This window comes from Patiria miniata, unplaced genomic scaffold (genome assembly GCF_015706575.1).
Source record: "Patiria miniata isolate m_02_andy unplaced genomic scaffold, ASM1570657v1 HiC_scaffold_18, whole genome shotgun sequence".
Lineage (NCBI taxonomy): Eukaryota > Metazoa > Echinodermata > Asteroidea > Valvatida > Asterinidae > Patiria > Patiria miniata.
This window is the reverse complement of record NW_024037056.1, coordinates 9,716,367-9,741,243: the sequence shown is the minus strand read 5'-3', so window position 1 is coordinate 9,741,243 and position 24,877 is coordinate 9,716,367. Positions and strand designations below refer to the sequence as shown.

Below are 24,877 nucleotides of genomic sequence, written 5' to 3'. Positions count from 1 at the left end.
ACACAGTGGAATGGATAAACTGATTTGAATCTTTGGAAGTGGATGCAGATGCAACTGATAGGTACGACCGTTGCATCAAGGCTCAAGAGGGGGCTGCTCAAGCGATACTAGCACCTGTACCAAAAGGAAGGACAAGTTCTGTTCAAACGACCCTAGAGTCCTTCAAGCCAGACAAGAAATGGAGGCAACATATGTCAACTTCGTTGCTGAGGAGAAACAAGAAGAGGGCGTGTATGTTCGTGAGAAAGAGCAGCTCTACAAGGTCTATGATGAGGTGATGACTGAAGATCAAGCCAAGGTGATACTCTTGCGCCCTGTTTATTCGTCATCGTCCTTAACTACGCTCTGAGGCGAGAAATCTCTGGGAGGGAGCAGCTCGGTTTCATGCTCGCACCAAGGCAAAGCAGACGGGTAGGTGCTGTGGTAGAGACCGACTTTGACTTTGCTGACGACATTGCTCAGGTCTCGGATTCGGTGGAGAAGGCGCAAGCTCTGCTTTCTAGCGTGGAAGAAGAATGTGAAAAGACTGGCCCGCAGATCAATGCCAGTAAGACGTAAATCATGTGCTTCAACATCGACACTGGGGATGTGGAGATCAACACCAAGGACGGCACTACCCTAACTGTGAAAAAAGACTTCAAGTACCTTGACTCCAACATCAGCTCAACAGGCAAAGACATCCGAGTGAGGAAAGCACAGGTTTGGAAGGTTTGCCAATTCCTAAAGAAGATCTGGAAGTCTACGATGCCGGATAAACTCTAACGAGCTCTATTCCGTGCATCCGTGGATTCCATTCTACTCTTCTGCTCTGAGGCATGGACTCTAAATACAAATCAAAAGGCTCGACTCGATGGATGCTACACTCACTCGCATGCTGAGGATGGCTCTAGACCTCAGTTGGAGAGACAATGAGGAATGAGGTGCTCTACAGCAACCTGCCAAGGATCTTCACAGCGATTAGAACTAGGCGTCTACGAATTACTGGATACTGCGTACGACATCCAGAAATAGCTGCAAGTCAATCCTATGGGAACCCACTCATGGAGTAGCCTCTCGAGGTGGGCAGACGTTAACCTATGTGGACCAGCTGCGTCGGGACACTGGGCTATAATAACCTCCACAGCCGAGATCAGGACGGCAATGGGAGAGCGTGATGTATGGCGTGTCTCTGTTGCTGTCCGACGAGAGTCGACTGGATAATGATGGCGATGTAGGATTTTAAATACTCTTGGGAAAAAAAAATCAATTTTTTTTCCAACTTTTTACGTAATTACTTTTCTACCACGACACATAAGAATATTCACATGTGTTGCTCTTCCTACGATTGGTTTATTACCGTATATAGTGTATTAACTTATGACAGTCCATTGGGTGTATCGGGCTGGTAGATATGTGTACAACAGTAAATGCACATTTGTATGAGGCAAATTCAAGACATTTGTATAAGTGTATTTGTTGGAAATTCTGGTACATCCTGTAGCCCTTTTCTATATAATACGTGATAATTTGTTAAGGGAATAAATGTCGGTATTAAACAGAGTGTTTAATACCGACCGAACACAAATGTATTCCCATTCATAAATACCCTTTCGGTCCAAAAATATTTTAAAAAATGTCAAAAACTAGACGTTGCCAACCATTTTGTTCAACAATTTTACATCACGTTTTACGAAACACCCCTCTGACTATAAAATGGAATGCCCATCCACAACTCGTTACCTTATACAGACATTGGCGTGCGCGTCGCGCATACTGCGCGATGTCGCCCAAAACGCAGCTGGGCTAGTGAAGTGTGAATTTCGGACCATGAAATACTGATTCACTGGTAGTACATTGCGCATGCATACGGAAGGAATTTGAACGTCCAACCAATGAAACGTTAAAAGGCACCGGATTTCATAGGAGTCCAAATTTCATGTGACACTGGAAAAGCGTTTAAGACCAGCTAGCCATGTCTTTATCATCCGTTTAAGACCGGCCACGTGACGGGCTCTCGACCGATAGGAATGCGTAAACTGTATGTAGGTATTTATGAATTCATTTTTAAATTAAATTTCTTTACAGTTTCCAGCCATTCCGTTTGAACTTACATTTGTGTGAGATGCATTAACGTTATCGAAGATTAACATCAACTTACCCGGAGATGGGGTGGTTACGTCACACGTCACTCCGACGTCATAGTAATGACTGCAGCTGGACATCAACCAGCCCCTAAAGTCACACTGGTCAATACGTGATTCATGTCCATCACATGCAACATTTTTGAGGACAACCGGCCCAGATCCACGCCCAAAGTGAGCGTTCGACCAGGCCTGAAATGCAGAAGGGTAGCCGAGTTGTCGACAGACGACATTGGCTTCTTCAGTTCTCCAGTTGGAACCACATACGCTCCCCCATTGGCCTCTGTACTGCACCTCAACTGCACCTTCATTGGGTGCGTTCCCATTGATCAGACGCACAGTGACTGTAATTCAAAATGACATATAAATGACACAAATATTTTACAAGCACTGAGAGGGTTCAAAAACATATTATTATGACACTCATTTCTTATAAAACAAGTTGGTGGAAATTAAAGAAGAAAATTGGCAGCTGACTTTTCACAACACCCCGAGCTTTAACCACGACAGTGTAAACATTATTCAGACCAGAAAACAGTTATGGCAAAATAGCTCAGTTACATGGGTGGCATTTGCATCTAGGAAAGGTAAATGTTATGTCACTTGAGTTATGGCCCTTTGTAACATACGTCGACGAAGGGCTAAACCCAAAATATATAAAACAAAATATGTCATTTGAGATATTAGGGTACAAATCTCGAATTAAATGATTGGGGGGGGGGGCATTTGCATGACATGGGAATCTCAACATGACATGGGCATCTCAACATTTTAAGTAAAGATTGTAGCCATATTTGTTTATTAGTTTAAAATAATACAATCTGGTACCAAACCTTGTGGAGATGTTAAGTCACAAGTTACTCCGGCGTCACGATTGTGTCTGCAGCCATAGCTGCCATACCAGCCACTGTGTTGGCACTGATCAATACTTGATTCATTGCCCTGACACGCAACACTGTTCAGGAGAATCGGCCCCGAACCTTGGCCAAAGTGAGCCCTCTGCCAGGCCTGGGATGCAGAAGGGTAGCCGAGCTGCCGACAGATTACATGGGCATGTCTGATGCTCCAGCCACTATCGCAGATTGTGCCCCAGTGGCATTTGTAGTAGATTTCCACTCTACCCTCACTAGGTGCTTCCCCATTCACAAGCCGTACTGAAACTAGAAAGAGAGGGTTAAATTTAAGTTTCAAGATACGCATGATAAATGGTCGCTTCCTTTTCTGTCAAATTACCTCTGAAAGGTTAAAATATTCTGATCGGTAAATAGATACATGCATATTTCCATTGCTGACACCTCATGACACTCACGCATGTTTACGTTACATATCTGGAGTGGACATTCCTTTGATTTTTTGTAGTTAAGAAAACCTGTGAAAAAAATGTTATTCACACTGTGACAAGTCTTTTAACCCAATTGTTTTACTATGATTCCCTTGAGTGTTTCTCTTGATTTTGCGACACATTAACCTAACCCAAAAATGTCTCTGTTTTCCAGAGAGAAGGAAACCTTGTTTGGACGTGGGCAAGTCCACACAACGTATCTGAAAACTGGTTTATGTGAATATATTTTGTTCGGAAGTCAAAACAGAGAATGTAACTTTTGTACACGCGAAGATAGTATGGATTTGTGCACATCCAAAATAACTTAAGTCGTGAGCAAAGGAGTGCGTATTAACAATAGACATAAAATAAAACCTAGACACGACATTTGCTATTGCACCTGTGAGCAAAATGCTAAGCGTATAGAATAATGTTAATTACGCGAACGTTCATTATTTGCATGACGCGTCGCACAAGATCTTGCGCGACGCGTCAAGCCCATGATGAGAGCGGTCTCACAGCGCGGGTTATTTGGAATCGTTTGGTCCCGTACGCATGTGGGAAAAAACAACAACTAAGTAGTGCACAAGTGCGTTGGCGACTAGACTTGACTCAAGTCGGAATTGCCTTAAGTCGGTATCCTAATTTAAAAAAAAAAAGTAGCAAAAATCACCTAGTTTACGTCTTTCCAGAAGCCCGACAAGCAGTGACAAGGTACACTTCAGCGCGCGTTCCACTTCAGTGCCGTAAAACAATGCGTACACACTGTATGGACATTGTACAATACGCGTATTATACGTATATGTGTGTGCATGTATTTCAGAGCATGTGCATACATGTGGTGCAAAAGTTTAGTTAGCAATTCCGACTTGATCAATCTGCCATCAGCCCCCCCCCCTCGCGTGCACGCACCTGTATTCATCGATGCATATGCAACACCGTCTCTATGCATATGCAGCAACATCGCTTGACCAATCAAAGTAACCAATTTTTTAAGACTCGTTTATTATTTTCAGTAGGTATGGAAGGCTGGATAACAATCTGCAAAAGTTTTAAAAACGTAATCTTAATTTGTAGATTTCAAACACATTATATTTGGATGATAATGCTACCTTGATCAGCTACTCTTGGATGGAATTGATACAGAACATGACATTCAAATGTAATTCAAAACAAAAGGGAATTTTTATTGGGGTTAACCTGTAAAAGATGTTGAGATCCAATGATACGCGCTTCGTGTTGTGCGACCCAGAGCCGTTTCAAAGCATTCGAACGTACGCGTGCGTGTATCTGTTTCTACTCCTCACCATGGGATGCGTATGCGTTCTCCGCGAAACTTTGGCTGCGCGAATACACGCAGACAACGCTGATTGCGCGTTAGGAATAATATCAAATCAAACAACCTGCGCGCATTTTTAAGAATAAAAACGCTCATTACCTGAAATACTGTGAAGTGATTGGCTCCTACCGAAATCGGTAGAAGCCAATAACAGCAAAAATTAATTTTCATAGACTGTGTACAAACGTGGAACAAACCAGCGCGTACGCTTGGCAGATTGACCAAGTCTGGGTTGCTGCATCACTTGAAAATAACATGTACATGTACGTTTTTAACATGATGGTCCGGATTCGACGCATGAGGGCGCGCGTTATGTACTGTAAGTATGCAATATGCGCTGTGAGTGGCTTTACTATTATAGGCTCTGACCGAGCGCAACCCAGACTTGACCAAGTCTAGTTGGCGACCTGAACATACGAAGTAAACGTACGAAGTATGCGCGTAAATCGAAGCCACATGACAATTCGCGCATCGCGCCAGGCCGCGTGACGCAGCCCGCTTTGTTCACAGAATTCACAACATAAAAGCAGACAATGTCTTGTGTAGGTTTTATTATATGTCTATGGCGTAAACGAGGTGTTCATATAATAAAAAAATATGGGGATCGATAGCAAGCTTCCATTTAAAGTCATTGATAGAATCACCTCCGCGCGCATCATGATTGTTTTTGGGGTTTTTTCAAATCGCTGTTTAGCAGCTCCGTGCATGGACGGTGATTGAACACACGATTATCGAAAAAATTACTCTTGTCTTACCACAAAAATACGCAGAATCATCAGTGTCTACATGAAGGTAACTTTCAAGCATTTCAACTGCATAGGTTTTAAATACTGTACAGTAATTTCTCCCTCTTTATTGATATTTGCCAGTCCAGAGACACTTTCGAAATCAGCAAAACTCGAAGCTCATCATCCCCGAAATTGTACATTCGTGGCGCGGCCTACTGTCAATTTGCAATAGGCTGGTTGCGGGCAAACTTCACCTTTGCGATTTTCAATTCAGGAGGCGGGATTCAGACCTATCATGCATATTATTTGCATACATCAGGATGGATGCTTCCTGAAGTATGCAATATTTACCGCTAGCTGCCTGTCCCCATATTGGAAGTCCAAATGACAGGGAACCAGACTAATTTGCCAATAGTCCTAAGACCTAATGACGCCACTCTTTGTTTACATGTGCTCTTTCCTATGAGAGCCAGAAGGGACGAAGTCTGAGTATCACCCGTTATCCACGGAGCCAATTCTCCTGTATAACGTCTGATATGTCTGGACGTACATGCAGATAAATGCAAGCCGCGTGCCAACCAATCTGCTCACATAAGGACACGTCCCATCTGGCTCTCGTAGCAAAGCGCACAAAGCGTGACGTCATTAGGTCTCAGGACTATTCGCCAAACGCGTCTGCCAGATTCATAAAGTAGTGACAAAACTGTACATAGTGTCTGTAACATTATTCCCAGGCTAAAATCACAGAGATATAACACACATTCTCCGGGTGAAATATGGCCTTATTTTTTGCGTGACTCACAAAAGGAACCATATCCGAACACAAAATCACTGGGCGTGGCTTTCAAGGATTCACCAAAGAGGGTGCAAACAGTTCTTGTTCCCAGTTAAAACACCCACAGACTAATGTTTTAAGATTGCATTTAAGTAAGAACTGTTCATTGTAGTTGAATGTTTAGTTTAAGAAATAAATCAACTCAAAGGGAATACCTGGTGAAGAGTCGTTGACAATGAGTTGCTCTCCACAAGTCACTCCGGCATCTTCTGCATGACTGCAGCTGTGATTGAACCACCCACTGTGTTCACATAGGTCAATGTTTGATTCGGTGCCATTGCAAGCAACATTACTGAGGAGAATCGGTCCTGATCCTTCACCAAAGTGACTACCCTGCCAGGCCTGTGATGCAGGAGGGTAGCCGAGTTGCCGACAGATGACGTTGGCATCTTCAATGCTCCAGCCATCATCACAGACAGTGCCCCACTGACCATCGTGGTATATTTCTATACGACCCTCATACGGGAAGCTGCCATTGGTAAGTCGAACTGGAACTGAAATTAAAACATTAATAGGTTGATTTTTTTCGTCAGTGATAGAACCCAGGAACGCAGCACATGCTGGCTATAAACAAGCAAAACAAAACTTGTATAAACCCTGTTCATTTCCCGTACTGTTTACGGCATATAACCCTTATCGCTGGAATCGTCCAATGAAAAAAACTTGCTACACACTGTGGTACCCTGACGATTGCTGGGATTCATAATGCGTTTAAAGGTAGATAGTTAATAATGAACATGTGTAAATTCTAAATTGCCGGTTTATCAGAAATTTGATTTTCAACCAATATTCTATTCAAATTCAGCCAATATCACAGGTTATTTTTAATATGATGGCTTAAAAATGGCTTAACTTTGATCATTGCTGCTTATCAAAACCCATCTGTTAACATTAGCTCCAGTATTGACCGAGATATTGGCTGAAAATCAAATTTCTGATGAATCAGCACTTGAGAGTTTTCATATTTACCTGCCAAGGAAATGCATATTTACTTCGTCCATGGTCTTCTAATGATACCTGACCTTCAAAACATGGGTTTAGACACCTTACTTGTGTAGTTATGTGCAGTATTGGCCGAGATATTGGCTAAAAATCAAATTTCTGATAAATAAGCCCTTTATAGTTTACATATTTACCTGCCAAGGACACACATAGTTACTTCGTGAATGGTCTTCTGATGATGCCTGACCCTACAAACATGGGATTATGTAGTTATGTGCTATACTCCCGAGATATGCCAAAAACATGATTTTCCGGTATTAGCGGCACTAATTTGCATGTTCCTATGCCACAGCCACATCTGGTCACTTCAAGAACAGTTTATTGTGATCTCTGACCTTGAAAACATGGGTTTAGACACCTGATTTGTCCAGTTATCTGCAATATTGGTTGAGATTTAGTTAGAAATAGATTTTTCGGATATGGCGCCACTAATTTGCATAAAACAATACGTGGACGTTTTTTGATTTATTTTTAACATAGCAAATCGTTTCCTACGCATTTTTTTCTGAACTAGAGACGTTGATTAGAAATAGATATCCGAGGGTGCACGATACCCCTCTTTTCTGACTAAACTATTTGCTGTTCCGTCATTTCCCCCATCACCACAGGACTTGGTATAATAAAACCAAGCAAGATGGTGTTAGAAGCCGTGACTTGCGCTGTACTTGGATTATAGTGAGGGAGAGTTGCGAAGATCGTATCAACCTTTCTCTCTCGTCCCGGCCCGTCTAAGTCCAGCGGCAAGACATAGTCAAGTCGGCTGGTGATACGGATCAGGATTCAGTGGATGACCATGACGTCCTACGTGTCTCGTCATGCTCTTTGTGCTCCGCTACACGTTCCTGGAAATCACCTTCCTGTCCGTTGAACCAACTGATGGTTTATCCCGCACAGTCCGCCAAATCCAGACTTCACATGCTGCGATAGACAAGCCCTGACTCACTGAAAGATTGGACACCCAAGTAAGTGGTAGACAGCCAAGCAAGGCTTACGAATTCTACCTACCCGGGTTTACGATCAACGTTGTCCCTCTTCAAGGCAGACTGCCGACCTAGGCTAACGAGTTCTACCTACCTGGGTTTGTGATCAGAGTTGTCCTTCTCCTAGGTGGGTTGCCAACCAAAGCTAACGAGCTCCACCTACCCGGAGCAACCTCGAAATAGCGCCAGGAACTTGCGGACACAATCCGTTATTTAGTAGAAACAGGGTCGGCACGAGAAGCCAGACAGTAGGATTTGATTAGGAGAGGCTAATGTTGAGACGCCGTGCCATACAATGGGATACTTCAGTGGCAATGGAGCTCCTCAATTCTCCATACCACGCCAGCACGTCCTAACCCATTTTCATCCAAATACAAGTAACTGACAATAATTTTCTTTTGGCGACCCATTTGACAGCTAGATGAACCATAAAATTACGGGCAATTGTTTACAGTGCATCTAGATTATTTTGCCGAATGAGATCAACTCACCAGGACTGGAAGACGTCTCGTTACATGTCACTCCAGCATCGTAGGTGTGATGCAAACAATCTTCGTTGTACCATCCAGCATGATCGCATTGGTCAATACTTGATTCACTGCCACGACACACAACACTGTTCAGAAGAATCGGCCCTGATCCTTGACCAAAGTGAGCATTCCGCCAGGCCTGAGTTGCAGAGATGTAGCCGAGCTGTCGACAGATGACATTTGCCTCTTCAATGCCCCAGTGACTAGTGCCACAGATAGTACCCCATTCGCATCGGTAGAATACTTCCACTCTCCCTTCATGCGGCGTGTTACCATCAGCAAGACGGACAACCACTGTAACGAATCACAATATGGCGATGAAACACAACTTTTTGAATTAAATGAAAAAGTATAACAAGGTCCTAATGTACATATTGGTTCAATTCGGTCCCCGAGTTGTAAATGGAAGATTATTCGTTTCTTTGTTGTATTGATCTGCTGTTTACGTAGTTAGTCCTGCTCTCCGGCATTTCATTCAGGTTTGAGGGTACCGAACTGCTGGGCACACATGCTGGTATTTATCGGGAATATTTGTGTGCAATTTGGTTTGAGGTTTCGGAAAATGCCATCTTCCGTATAATATCTTCATTTATGACTAACATCAACTACTTCAACTTACCCAAAGATGGGGTGGTTACGTCACACGTCACTCCGACGTCATAGTAATGACTGCAGCTAGACATCACACTGTCACACTGGTCAATGCGTGATTCATGTCCATCACATGCAACATTTTCGAGGACAACCGGCCCAGATCCACGCCCAAAGTGAGCGTTCGACCAGGCCTGAAATGCAGAAGGGTAGCCGAGTTGTCGGCAGACGACGTTGGCTTCTTCAATTCTCCAGACTGGGTTGTTACCACAGACACTCCCCCATTGGCCTGTGTAGTTAACCTCAACCGTACCTTCATTGGGTGCGTTCCCATTGATCAGACGTACAGAAACTGTCATTCAAAATGATTAAAATGACAATATTATTTAACAAGCTAAAAGAGGTTAATCACTGCAATGTAAACATAATCTAGACTACAAAACAGTTAGGTGAAATAGCTTGCTAATTCATGTGAAATTCGAGATGTAAACTGTTTATAGAGCTTTGATCTTTACACGTCGGCAAAGGGTAAACTCCAATACTTGCATAATACAAAATTGCTCATTTGAGATATTGATGTACAAATCTCGATTTGAATGTTTCGGAGGGGGGGGGGGGATCGGGCTTCAAAAAGAAAAAAAAATGAAGTACAGGTAGTCTTGTAACCATTACTGTGATTAATTTGAAATTATACAATCCTGAACCTCACCTTGCTGTGGAGATATTAAATAACAAGTTACTCCAGCGTCACTATAATGTCTGCAGCCGGAGGTAACATGCCATCCACTGTGATCACATTGGTCAATACTTGATTCATTGCCACGACATGCAACATTGCTCAGGAGAATCGGGCCTGATCCTCGGCCAAAGTGGGCACTGTGCCAGGCCTGGGATGCAGAAGGGTAGCCGAGCTGTCGGCAGATGACATGGGCATCTCTGATGGACCAGCCATTATGACAGATTGTACCCCAGTGGCATTTGTAGTACACTTCCACTCGACCTTCATTAGGTGCATTCCCGTTCACGAGCCGTACTGAAACTAGAAAGAGAGAGACAGTAAAATTGAAGATTCAAGATACGCATGATAAATGGTCACCACCTTTTGTCTCGAATTACCTGTGAAAGGTCAATGTATTATGCTCGGTAAATTGATATATGTGGATGCATTACTGCCAACGCCTGACGCTCATACAAAGGAGTGCGCAAATGAGTCTGCCCGTCAAATGAGCTCTCCAAAGTTGTAAAAAACGCCCTCTGTAGTTGGTTCATGGAGCCCACGCGAAATTAAAGTTTTACTCGCCAATTTGCCAAACACATCAACACGGGGAGCTCCTTAACAAGTTGATGAAGTAGCCACAAAAATGTGAATTGTGTCTGTACTATCAGGCTGAAACCACTGAGCTTTAGTAAACATAATTATAACAGGACGTGGCTTTAAAAAAAATCAAGCAAAGAGGGCGCTTTAACAGTTCCAGTCTCCTACTCTTTACAACAAATGCAGACTAATTGTTTAATGAGTGCAGTTATATTTTTTCACTGTGGTTGAAAACAAAGTTTAAGAAAACACAACTCAAAGTGTATACCTGGTGAAGAGTCGTTGACAATGAGTTGCTCCCCACAAGTCACTCCGGCATCTTCTGCGTGACTGCAGCTGTGATTGAACCACCCACTGTGTTCACATAGGTCTATGTTTGATTCGGTGCCATTGCAAGCAACATTGCGCAGGAGAATCGGTCCTGATCCTTCACCAAAGTGACTACCCTGCCAGGCCTGTGATGCAGGAGGGTAGCCGAGTTGTCGACAGGTGACGTTGGCATCTTCAATGCTCCAGCCATCGTCACAGACAGTGCCCCACTGACCATCGTGGTATATTTCTATACGACCCTCATACGGGAAGCTGCCATTGGTGAGTCGAACTGGAACTGAAATTCAAACACGTATAGGTTGTTCATCAATTAGGCTGTGCCCTTCACCCATGTATAAACACTGTATACTCAGTGTGTTACCTCCCGAGTGATAGTTGGAACAAAAATTACTGAGGTGGGACTCGAACCAACGACCTCCTGCTTTCTAGTGCAGACGTCTCACCGCTCGACCACCGAGCTTAAGGAATAGGTTGGCAAAACCAAATATTTATTTACATCACCCTGACGCAAAATTTCATCTTATGAATACTTATAGGTTGAGTTGACATTTAGGTTTAAAAACAAGCATGCACTGTACACAAATCCTGTAAAACACAGTTTTCCCCAATACGTTAGGCCGAGTAAAAAAAAAAACCATGTTTCTCGTCCGGGTTTTTGAGAAAAAAAAAAGGAAGCGGGCTTTTTATTTTTTATTTGTTTCAAGATGGCCGCCATTTAAAAATGTCCTGCAACCGTTGGTGTTTCAACTGTTTAAAGACACTTTCAAAATTAAAGATAAGTTGGACAAGAGAACTGAACATATTTACACTGTCATTTAGACTTGTATTGGTCTACAATTCATTTCCGATGAATTTGTGGACTTTTTCGATGCTTTTTTTACTGCATTTTTCAAAAATAAAAAATAATAAAAAAATCCAGGCGGCCTCCAAAAAGGAAGCGGGCGGGGCGAGAAACATGTTGTTTTTTTTTACTTCGCCTTACACGACGTTTTACCGTTAGTGCTCTAACCATCCCAAGGAATGTCACTAAAATGTGGTACCCTGACGTATGCTGGGATTCACATGGCGTTTGTAGGCGTAACCCTTCACAACCCCTCCCTGCGTTTTTTAAAAACTTTTGATTCGTTTACACGCCTAATGCATGAATGCAAGGTTCGCTTATTAGTGCCTAATTCAAAGTCGATGACTGTGCTATCACAACCGCAATGCTTCAATATTGGTGGTTTTGGAGAGTCATGCGGCTATTCATGCGGTGTTGACAAGCAATAGGTCGACGTCAGCGTCATTTTTAAGAAATCCGTAACCGACCAACATTTTACTTTATTTTGTTGGCAACCTGTTTTATAGTAAATTTACCAAAAATGACGGACAATTTTTCCGAGTCAATCTGGATTCTTTTGCCAAAGCCGATCAACCTACCAGGATTCGGAGAGGTCTCGTTACATGTCACTCCAACATCATAGGAGTGATACGAACAATCGTGATTGTACCATCCAGTATGATCGCATTGGTCAATTCTTAATTCACTGCCACGACAAACAACATTGTTCAGGAGAATCGGCTCTGATCCTTGACCAAAGTGAGCATACCACCGGGCCTGAGTTGCAGAGATGTAGCCGAGCTGTCGACAGACGACATTAGCCTCCTCAATGCCCCAGTGTCTACCACAGATAGTACCCCATTCACATCGGTAGAATACTTCCACTCTCCCTTCATGCGGCGTGTTCCCATTAGCAAGACGGACAACCACTGCAACGAATCACAGTATTGCAATGAAACACGACATTTTGAATTAAAATAGAAGAAAATAACATGGTCCTAACATGGGGTGCTAACCTATGTTCCCCAATACCTATGTTCCCAAATACTTATGTTCCCCAACCCTAACCCCCAATCCTAACCCTAAACCCTTACCCTAATCCTAAGGATTTTGGGGAACATACACTGAAACTTTCCCTGGGTTAATTTTACCCAAGAAAGGGTGAAAACTGCAACTACCCAAAATCGGGTTGTTCTATAACCCATTGTTTGGGTTAGAATTTCTGTTAAATTACCAAAACTTGTGGTCATACCAGACAAAATCTAATTTGGTCTTCTTTAACTACAACTTTTGATTGAATTAAGCAGAAATTCTAACCCAAACAATCAAACAACCCGATTTAGGGTAGCTGCAGTTTTCACCCTTTCTCTGGTAAAATTTACCTAGGCAATTTGTCAGTGTAGGTATTGGGGAACATCGGGTAGACCCTAACATGCACATCAGACCAAAAGGCTAAACTCGGGTTTTGTTGTCCATATATAGTTTTCCTGCTCTCTCTAGTCATCTCCATTCGGGTTGGATCTTTGACATCGTGGTCTTGGCTTGATCAATATCCCTAGGGTGTGGACCATGCAGACGGCAATACCGTGGTTTGGAGCTGAAGAGCGGCATCGATGACAGGTCCCTCTTGAGGAGTATGAGCTCGTGCGTAAGCACGACACGCCCAGGTCAAGGCATTTAGTACCTCTGATTAAACATTTATAAAAGTAGCTCGGAGCCCGTAAATGAGCATTACGTCAACCTGTAGAGCTCGCGTAAGTAATGTACTTACTTTTAGAGTGACAAGCCAGCAAGAACATTCATTCGCAAAGTGTGATCGTAGCATTCCGAAGATTGAAACAGCCAGCTCTCACCCGATTATGCATTGGCGAAGCCAGCGGGGTGAGAGGAAGGGGGGTGATGGAGTATTTACCCCCCCCCCCCATATTTTGCTAAAGACTGCCCTTTTTTATACAAATGCCATCTGCACCGCCGGGTCCCCCCACCCATATTTCTAAAGAGTGTTTTTTTGGTAATAATGTGCCATTCTTTTTGTTCTTTAACAAATTCACTTTTTGGAACCAGCGGCCCATTTGTGCCATGCCAAATGCGGCCAATTTTGCATTTAATCTAAATTTTGAGAACAAGAACGAAACCAGTATAATTTTATAGCTTGAAACTTGTAGAATATGGAAATACAAATTAAGAATGATTTTATATCAGACTAATTAACCTAAGAACGGCCCAAAAAGCGCGGAGGGTGGGCGTGGCCGTCACCCCCTTCTTTTCCTCTTCGCTGATACCGTTGCTACGCAACCGTAGAGGAGAAATTAAACCAGTTTTTATTGATGCCTTAACACTCATGTAATATACAAATATAACTTAAGAGTGGTTTTAGGTCAGACTAATTACCTTAAGAGCGGCGGGAAAAGCGCAGAGGGGGCGGGGCCTCAACCCCCACCATCTATCGTCCTGTCGTCGCAAGGCATTTGTTAAATCCTGCCGACTTTCTTTCACAGCTGTTCTGATGTCTTCCGGTTATTTTGACACCGACTTTTATGATAAAAGAGTAAAACTTCGTCATGAAACGTCTATTTTCCAACATAGGTAGGCCTGAATGTTAACTTTTTCCCATTGAAAAGTACATACACATGAAAGCGTGCATGACAATGTTGTCTAAAAGATCAAATTGAAACCGTGAAAATGTACTACAAAATTTAAATTGGTAAAATGAAACCATTTTTATTGATGTTTTGGCACTTGTGGAACATGGAAATACAACTTAAGAGTTCCTTTTGGTCAGACTAATTTATTTAAGAGCGGCGCAAACAGCGCGGGGCTGCAGCCCCCCTTCGAGTACATTTTGGTCGCTATCGTCGCAATGCATTTATTAAATTCTGCCAAGTTTCTCTGACAGTTGTTCTGATGTCATGCGGTTATTTTGACACCAAATTTATGAAAATAGGGCATACCTTCGCTACAAATTTTTCAAATAACAAAACGGGAAAAGGCGTAAATGTTAGCTTTTCCATTATGTGTGTATGACGTACATCGGAGGGTGCATGAGAGCGCTGACTCTGAATAACTATGACAACAAACTATTTTAACAGGTGGAATTGAAACTTCACAGATGTCGCCGATGTTCGGGAGTCGTTTCATTAGCGATATCAACTTCTGCTAAAATAATAATAATGAGAAAGCACAGGTAGCAGGAGCTGGCGAATTAAAAATAAATTATATACTACACTTTTCCGGTTTGAAGCTAAATATGTAATTGAATCTTAAGGGGCAGTGGGTATAGGCTGACGGAGCTGTTAAGGTGAAATATCGTACACAGTTTTTAACTTTTAGACTGAAGCACAAAACTCCGTGCGCTGGTTCTTCATGCTATGCATATATAATGATCGGATATGAGAAAATATTTCATATTTGCCTTCTGGTCACTTTCGAAAGGTCAATTAACTTTGTATGCCCTGTTTATTGATATTTAAAGATGAATTCAAACTCTACAACCCACATCTAATCTTACGATATGAATTCTTGCCATGATAATGTACTTTCAAATGTGGGGAAAGTTCATAGCTAGTGAAGTTCTGGGGGTCGCCGGGATTTTTTTCAAGACGGGGCAAATTACAGTTCCCCCCCCCCCTCCCATAAAAAAATACCTGTACATGTACTCTTCCAGCGTATTTCGATTTTTCGAAGGTGGACAAGGACATATATGACCCCCACCACCACCCCCCAAAAAAGAAAAACCATTAAATGAACAGTAATGACTTCGCGCCTCTTTTTCTTTACCTGTTCCCTTTTTTTCTCCTTTTTCCCCTTTTTTTTTGGGGGGGGGGGCTTTCCAGTTTGGGGGAGACGCCCATTTGAGAGATCAGTGGTCTTTGTATACCCATTTTCCACAAATTACTTCAAATGCAAACTTATTTTATGTCCCAAGTCTAAATAATGAAATAGAAATTAATTTTGACTATCGTTCTACAGGATCCCACGAATTAAGACCCAAAGACGATTTTGTTATTTGATCCCCATGTCCCCTGTGTTCATGCCCGGCGACAACGCAACAGAGCATACATAATATAATAAACAAGCCAGACAAAGTTACAACAATGCACCAGTGAGTTTGGTAAAAAGGTTACAAAATGTGGCTGGTTATCGTGAACTAGAAATAATATTTCATGGTTGGGTAAAGTGCTTTGGCTACTTTGATTCCGTGCAAAGGTCAATAATCAGAATAAAAATGCTAAGGTAAACAAAAATATTTAAACTGTCCCAGGGCAACGGAAATCTGATATGCTCTCCCCACTTTGGAATTATTTTAATGGACAACGGAATATTAGTATAATACATTTGTGAAGTTTCAATACAGCCTGTTGAAATGTTTTGTTGTGGTCGTTTAAAGTCAGTCGGCACTGTCATGCGCCCTCCGATGTACGTTATGGAACGTTGATCGAGAAGTTAACATTTAAGCTTATAACCGTTTGGTATTCGAAAATGGTGTGGCGAAGGTATGCCCTATATTCACATCAGACATCAGAACAACTATCAGATAAACTTGGCAGAATTGAATAAATGCATTGCGACGGTAGGAGCCAAACTGTACACGGAGGGGGGGGGGGGGGCTGCAACCCCGCCCCCTCCGCGCTGTTGACACCTCTCTTAAGTTAATTAGTCTGACCAAAAGGAACCCTTAAGTTATATTTTCATATTCCACAAGTGCCAAGGCATCAATAAAAATGGTTTCATCTGCAAAATTTCAATTCAATCTGTTAGTCGGCACTGTCATGCACGCTTTCATGTGCGTGTACTTGTTAATGAGAAAAGTTAACAATAGGCCTAACTGTGTTGGAAAATAGACATTTTATGACGAAGTTATGCTCTATTTGCATAAATTTGGTGTCACAATTACTGCAAGACATCAGAACAGCTGTGAAATAAACTTGGCAGAATTTAACAAATGCTTTGCGACGATATGAGCCAAAACGTAGGCCCACATGGTGATGAGGTGAGGCCCCGCCCCCTCCGCGCATTTCCCGCCGCTCTTAAGGTAATTAATCTAATCTAAAATCACTCTTAAGTCATCGTTGTTTATTTCATGAGTGTTGAGGCATCAATACAAACTAGTTTCATTTTCTCCTCTACTGTTGCATTGCACCGGTATCAGCGAAAAGGAAAAGAAGGGGGTAATGGACACGCCCACCCTCCGCGCTTTTCGGGCTGTTCTTAAGTAAATTAGTATGATCTTAAATCATTCTTAAGTTATATATCCATAATCTGCAAGTTCCAAGCTATCAAATGATATTGGTTTCGTTCTTGTTCTCAAAATTTTGATTAAATGCAAAATTGGCCCCACTTGGCATGGCGCCAATGGGTCTTAGTCTGATCTAGCGAAACTTAAGAATGGCCATTCTGTGATCAGGGTCGATAATACCATGCTTTCAGACAATCAGAGGATTTGTTCCCGAAATTTTGATTAAACACTATCCAGCTCTCCGTTTAACATCTGCCACATACAAAAACCAGTTCAATCAGGAAAAAACACTGGCACAACCAAATAACACCAAAAATGGAGCTTACCCCTTTCCCACCTCCCCCCCCCCAGAAAAAAAAAATGCTCAGTCATATCGATTTATCACTATATTATACATGTTTGCTTCTCATTTGTATTACTATTGGAGAACAATCTAATTCTGTTCTATTTTTGGCATTATTACTTTGGTACTTTTGGAGCATAAACAATGCACTAACATAAGATTCATTTTTTTCATTAACTATGTACAGTTTCAGTTTGCTTCATACACTTTTTGAAAGTGTCTGAAAATATAAGTTTTCACGGTTAGTTTAACACTTGTATCACACGAATTCCCTATAGCGATACTTTAATTTCGTCCCCGAACATCGCCAAGCTCAATTCTCAATTTGAATTTCAAAAAGCCACCACTAGATTTTATTTAAGGTTCAGTATAATTTAAATTATAAAGCATTCCGATTCGTCCAAAATCTTTGAAATTCGTCTCGTGAAGCAATCGGCGGTTTTTGTCATTCGTTTTCATGTTGTTTTCATTACATCTAGTCCCTGGTGACTTAATCGTATACGATTAGAAAAATGCGCCAAATCGTTAGACTTGTTTGAAGAATTATGCATATTAAAACAATGATAGTTCAACATATATTTCCTTATATGTATAAACAAAATTAGTTAGCTGTAAGGTATGAATTTTTATTGCTGTGTTTCACAATTAACATTAGAGTCAGGAATTGACATTTCACAATATGCACTTATGACACGGACACTAAGCATTAAGTTCAAAGACCTCCTTAACGTTGTTCTTTGATAGACATCATACCTTATTTCTGTTGTTTTATTCATAAACAAATATCAAAGAGCAACATTACGAAGGTGTTTGATCTTAATGCTTAATTTCCATGTGCTATAAAGCAAAGAGCATATTGTAAAAGTTCAATTTCTAATTTCAATGTTAATTGTCAAAGAAAACTTACAGCTATACTTTCATTTATAAGGAAATATTTGTTAAAAATCAAAATTTAATTAATGCGAAAACAAGTCCAAATATTGGGCACATTTTTAATAGTAACGTTTTAAGTCACCAGAGATGAAATGTAACGACAAGAAAATTAAAACGAATGACAGAAAACGAATTTGCTTTTACAATTCAACGCCGATTGCTTCACGAGACGAATTTCAAAGATTTTGGACGGATCGGAATGCTAACAGTTTGAATTATACTGAACCTTAAATGAAATCTAGTGGCGGTTTTTTGAAATTCAAATTGAGAATTGAGCTTGGGGATGTTCGCGGACGAAATTAAAGAACCGATATAGGGAATTCGTATGATACAAGTGTTAAAATAGCAGGGGAAAACCTATATTTTCAGACACATTCAGCTGGGAAAACCTATATAGACCTAATACACGTCGCATTTTTGTTTTCAATCACACGACACAAAATGTGTAGTTTCAAGTATTCGATTTTTTATCTGAAAACGTCTTTCCCCAGTTGATGTAGCTGTTCGTTAATACAGCTATTCCTTGTGTATATGTACCAGGTTGGTAGGTCTGTGTACATGCACATTTGGATGAGGCAAATTCATTAAATTTGTATTATATTCTAGTATATGTTCTGGATGATCTGGACTACCCAATATGGCCCTTACCTAAATCGTGACATTTTGACCTTGTTGAATTAAAATTTCTTTAAACTTGCTTTACCGTTTGAACTTATACCTGTGTGAATTGCATTACGTTATTAAACATATGAACTTTACCCGGAGCGGGAGTCGTTACATCACACGTCACTCCGACATCATGGGAATGAATGCAGCTAGACATCAACCAGCCCCTATAGTCACACTGGTCAATGCGTGATTCGTATCCATCACATGCAACATTTACGAGGAGAATCGGCCCAGACCCTTGCCCAAAGTGAGCGTTCTGCCAGGCCTGAGACGCAGAAGGGTAGCCGAGTTGTCTACAGACGACATTGGCTTCTTCAATTCTCCAGACTGGGTTGTAACCACAGACGCTCCCCGATTGGCCTCTGTACTGCACCTCAACTGAACCTTCATTTGGTGCGTTCCCATTGATCAAACGCACAGTGACTGTAATAGAAAATGACATAAAAATGACCAAAACAAATACCTTTGAGAGGTTACCTATAACACCTAATATTATTTTTTTAACGAAAAAAATGAAAATTTTTCAACAGTAACATCATTCTGGCCTTGTATTTGTTGCATCTAGGCCATATGAAGATGGTATGTTATTATCCGAGTCCAATGAGGGCCATTTAAAAAAAAAAAAAAAAAACTAGCGGCCATCTTGAAAAATTGCCCGGTCGGGCAGCAACTTTGTCCCAAGGGTGTCGAGCAGTACGCGCCTACGTACCCTGGTACTGGATCATTTGCATGTGCAAGATTTTTGCACATGTATGCAAATGAGGAATAGTCTGGTGCCTGTCTGTACTTTAAATTAGCATTTGTTTTGGTACGCTGAGTGCCTGGCTAAACGCTATGCCAGTTTTGCAGTGCCTGGGGTGACAGCTGGAGGAGTGGAGGTACTGGTGGGTGTCTGTGGGTTTGGAATACAGGTCAGTGGTTAGTGAGTTGCCTTGCTTGCGGACGGTGACATCCAGAAAGTGGGTTTGGTGAGCCGAGAACTCCGATGTGAATTTGATGGTTCTGTGGAAGGAATTGATGTGGTTAGTGAAGGTCAAGAGACTGACTCCAACCTCGAAAACGATGTTCAAATAATTATCTTTTGCTAAGAAAATATTAGTTAAAGCATGGAGGAAAATGGTAAAAAATTGCTTCAGATCACACCACAGAACATCTAGAATCATTTTTTTTTCGGGACCCTTAAGCGGGCCCCGAACCCCACGCCGCTTCTAGCTTCGCGCTTCGGGCTTCGCGCTTCGGGCTTCGGGCTTCGGGCTTCGGGCTTCGCGCTTCGCGCTTCGCGCTTCGCGCTTCGCGCTTCGCGCTTCGCGCTTCGGGCTTCGCGCTTCGGGCTTCGGGCTTCGGGCTTCGCGCTTCGGGCTTCGGGCTTCGGGCTTCGGGCTTCGGGCTTCGGGCTTCGGGCTTCGCGCTTCGGGCTTCGGGCTTCGGGCTTCGGGCTTCGTGCTTCGGGCTTCGCGCTTCGGGCTTCGCGCTTCGGGCTTCGCGCTTCGGGCTTCGGGCTTCGGGCTTCGGGCTTCGGGCTTCGGGCTTCGGGCTTCGGGCTTCGGGCTTCGGGCTTCGGGCTTCGGGCTTCGGGCTTCGGGCTTCGGGCTTCGGGCTTCGGGCTTCGGGCTTCGGGCTTCGGGCTTCGGGCTTCGGGCTTCGGGCTTCGGGCTTCGGGCTTCGGGCTTCGGGCTTCGGGCTTCGGGCTTCGGGCTTCGGGCTTCGGGCTTCGGGCTTCGGGCTTCGGGCTTCGGGCTTCGGGCTTCGGGCTTCGGGCTTCGGGCTTCGGGCTTCGGGCTTCGGGCTTCGGGCTTCGGGCTTCGGGCTTCGGGCTTCGGGCTTCGGGCTTCGGGCTTCGGGCTTCGGGCTTCGGGCTTCGGGCTTCGGGCTTCGGGCTTCGGGCTTCGGGCTTCGGGCTTCGGGCTTCGGGCTTCGGGCTTCGGGCTTCGGGCTTCGGGCTTCGGGCTTCGGGCTTCGGGCTTCGGGCTTCGGGCTTCGGGCTTCGGGCTTCGGGCTTCGGGCTTCGGGCTTCGGGCTTCGGGCTTCGGGCTTCGGGCTTCGGGCTTCGGGCTTCGGGCTTCGCGCTTCGGGCTTCGCGCTTCGGGCTTCGGGCTTCGGGCTTCGGGCTTCGGGCTTCGGGCTTCGGGCTTCGGGCTTCGGGCTTCGGGCTTCGGGCTTCGGGCTTCGGGCTTCGGGCTTCGGGCTTCGGGCTTCGGCTTCGGGCTTCGGGCTTCGGGCTTCGGGCTTCGGGCTTCGGGCTTCGGGCTTCGGGCTTCGGGCTTCGGGCTTCGGGCTTCGGGCTTCGGGCTTCGGGCTTCGGGCTTCGGGCTTCGGGCTTCGGGCTTCGGGCTTCGGGCTTCGGGCTTCGGGCTTCGGGCTTCGGGCTTCGGGCTTCGGGCTTCGGGCTTCGGGCTTCGGGCTTCGGGCTTCGGGCTTCGGGCTTCGGGCTTCGGGCTTCGCGCTTCGCGCTTCGGGCTTCGCGCTTCGGGCTTCGGGCTTCGGGCTTCGGGCTTTGCGCTTCGGGCTTCGCGCTTCGGGCTTCGCGCTTCGGGCTTCGCGCTTGGGGCTTCGCGCTTCGGGCTTCGCGCTTCGGGCTTCGGGCTTCGCGCTTCGGGCTTCGCGCTTCGCGCTTCGGGCTTCGGGCTTTGGGCTTTCGGGCTTCGCGCTTCGCGCTCGCATCAGTTCTGATCAAGGTATGTCCGCCCCCCCCACTTTTGAGAAGCGATTGATGCCCCTGCATGACGCCCCCCCCCCATGAAATGTTCCAGCCCCCCAGCGCCCCCCCCCCCCCGAAAAATTCCTGGCTATGCCACTGCCACCAGACGCCCTGACAATTTTTGAGGTGATACCCGGACATTGTAAATGCCCATGGCTTTGTATGGCAAATGTCCATATTTTACTTGGATATTGGACATTGGACATTGCAGTAGGTTTGTACAGCGAATGTCCATATTTTGGGGGTTCAGGAGAAGGCGTCATTGTGATTTCCCCCCTCCCCTACCGTTAATGGCGAACGTCCATATTTTACTTGGATATTAGACATTAATAATAATAATAATAATAATTAACATTCATATAGCGCTTAATACGCATAGACATTGGACATTACAATGGGTTTGTATAGCGAATTTCCATAATTATTTTTAAAGTCCAGAAGAAGGCGTTTTTGTGATGCCCACACTAGCATAAATCGCGCCGACAGATCCCACCAGACGCCCTGACAAGTGTGTCTTTTAGGACACGGACATGTATGGCGAATGTCCATATTTTTTAAACTCCGGGAGGAGGCGTAATTGAGATTCCCCAGACACCCTGACAAGTTTGTCTAATAAGCTAGACACGGACGTTGCAAATGTGCGTAGGTTTGTATGGCGAATGTCCATATTTTACTTGGAAATTGGACATTGGACATTACATTAGGTTTGTATAGCGAATGTCCATATTTTCAAAGTCCAGAAGAAGGCGTTTTTGTGATGCCCACACTAGCATAAATCGCGCCGACAGATCCCACCAGACAGACAGACTTAGTCTTAACCACATGGAGTCTTAATTATACTTTTTATACTGGAGTTTTAATCATAATGGAACATGAATCGTGATTTGTCATCGACAATAAAATACTGATCATCAAATGTAACCTGTGTGTCTGAGTGTTTGTGCATCAGGACAGTAGTCTTGTTAAGAGACCCCGACAACCCCCGTGATTAATCCCACGAATCAAATACTACAGTAATATAAATCGACGGAGGGCAAAACTCATGTATCAAACAAAATAGCTTTTTTTAGATATCAAGGTGGATATCCTGACTTGCTGACTTTAAACAAAAAGTAAAGGTAGTCATGTAGCCATCATTGCTGATTAATTAAAAATAATACATTCTTGTACCTCACCTTCTGGAGATGTTAAGTCACAAGTTACTCCAGCGTCCCCATAATGATTGCAGCCGGAGGTAACATACCATCCACTGTGATGGCACAGGTCAATACTTGATTCATTGCCACGACATGCAACATTGCTCAGGACAATTACTCCTGATCCTCGGCCAAAGTGAGCACTGTGCCAGGCCTGCGATGCAGAAGGGTAGCCGAGCTGTCGGCAGATGACATTGGCATCTCTGATGGACCAGTCATTCTGACAGATTGTACCCCAGTGGCATTTGTAGTACACTTCAACTCGACCTTCATTAGGTGCTTCCCCATTCACAAGCCGTACTGAAACTAGAAAGAGAGAGACAGTAAAATTGAAGATTCAACATAAGCATGATAAATGGTCGCTTCTTTTTCAGTCGAATATTACGTCAGGAAGGCCAATATAATCTGTTCTGTAAATGGAGACATGCATCTGCATTGATTTTATCCAAACTCAGAATAAAATATTAAGTCGCGCGAGTGGCTGTACACACGCGGCGGGCTATCCGTGTCCCTTTCAATGAGCTCTAAAACTAGTGCATGGAGCCCATGCGACATGGATTATGTTTTACTGGCCAATGCACCAAACCCGACAACGTAGTCATGTCAGCCCTTGGCAAGTTCTTAAAATAGTCACACGAATGTACATTGTGTTTGTCCCTTATACCTAGGCTGAAATGCACTGAGAAATGACAAACATAGATTTTGTGGTGACATATTTAGGTGCATTATTGTCCACGTGACTCACCGACTGCAGCCAAATGTTAAATGTAAATACTTACTTACTTGAATGTAAATTAATTCAGGATTATAGAAGACCCAGTTATTGTTTTCAGCAGCATTGAATTTCATTGGGTTTTACCAGGTATTTGTCAGGTTTTAGGCAGCAATGTATATATACAGCAAGATTATCTTGAAAAGCTACTTTGAAATTGCCTTTCTTTCTTGTACAACTGCGGATTATTTGATGATTTCAATTAAGTAAGAATTGTTCATTATGGCAGAATAAGGTGTATATAGTTTAATAAATAAATCAACTCAAGTATATACCTGGTGAAGAGGTATTGACAATGAGTTTCTCCCCACAAGTCACTCCGGCATCTTCTGCATGACTGCAGCTGTGATTGAACCACCCACTGTGTTCACATAGCTCAATGTGTGATTCGGTGCCATTGCAAGCAACATTACGCAGGAGAATCGGTCCTGATCCTTCACCAAAGTGACTACCCTGCCAGGCCTGTGATGCAGGAGGGTAGCCGAGTTGCCGACAGATGACGTTGGCATCTTCAATGCTCCAGCCATCGTCACAGACAGTGCCCCACTGACCATCGTGGTATATTTCTATACGACCCTCATACGGGAAGCTGCCATTGGTGAGTCGAACTGGAACTGAAATTAAAATACAAAAGATTGATTTGAAATTAAGACTGCTGATGAAACCTTTCAAAAAACAATTAGATTGTAAAGCAGCACACGTTGATTAAAAAATTATATCTGGATTCTTTTGCTAAAGGAGAGATGTACCTACCGGGATTGGCAGAGGTCTCGTTACATGTCACTCCAACATCAAAGGAGTGATACGAACAAACGTGATCGTACCATTCAGTACGATCGCAACGGTCAATACTTGATTCACTGCCATGACACACAACATTGTTCAGGAGAATTGGTCCTGATCCTTGACCAAAGTGAGCCCTTCGCCAGGCCTGAGTTGCAGAAGGGTAACCGAGCTGTCGACAGACGACATTAGCCTCCTCAATGCCCCAGTGTCTACCACAGATAGTACCCCATTCGCATCGGTAGAATACTTCCACTCTCCCTTCATGCGGCGTGTTACCATCAGCAAGACGGACAACAGCTGTAACGAATCACAGTTTTGTAATGAAACACGACA

The 24,877-nt window shown here is 43.6% G+C and overlaps 1 protein-coding gene across 1 annotated transcript; it reads right to left on the bottom strand.

Moving 5' to 3' along the window:
* Positions 1-1,129: 1,129 nt before the first annotated feature.
* On the bottom strand, positions 1,130-23,588 carry LOC119725115 (deleted in malignant brain tumors 1 protein-like). The gene is made up of 12 exons (XM_038196475.1): positions 23,573-23,588; positions 22,966-23,292; positions 19,183-19,515; positions 12,511-12,840; positions 11,030-11,368; positions 10,156-10,485; positions 9,475-9,798; positions 8,817-9,149; positions 6,499-6,837; positions 2,954-3,280; positions 2,138-2,464; positions 1,130-1,227 (listed from the first exon to the last, which is right to left on the bottom strand). The coding sequence occupies exons 1-12, from the start codon at positions 23,586-23,588 to the stop codon at positions 1,130-1,132; spliced, it is 3,423 nt and encodes a 1,140-aa protein (XP_038052403.1).
* Positions 23,589-24,877: the final 1,289 nt, after the last annotated feature.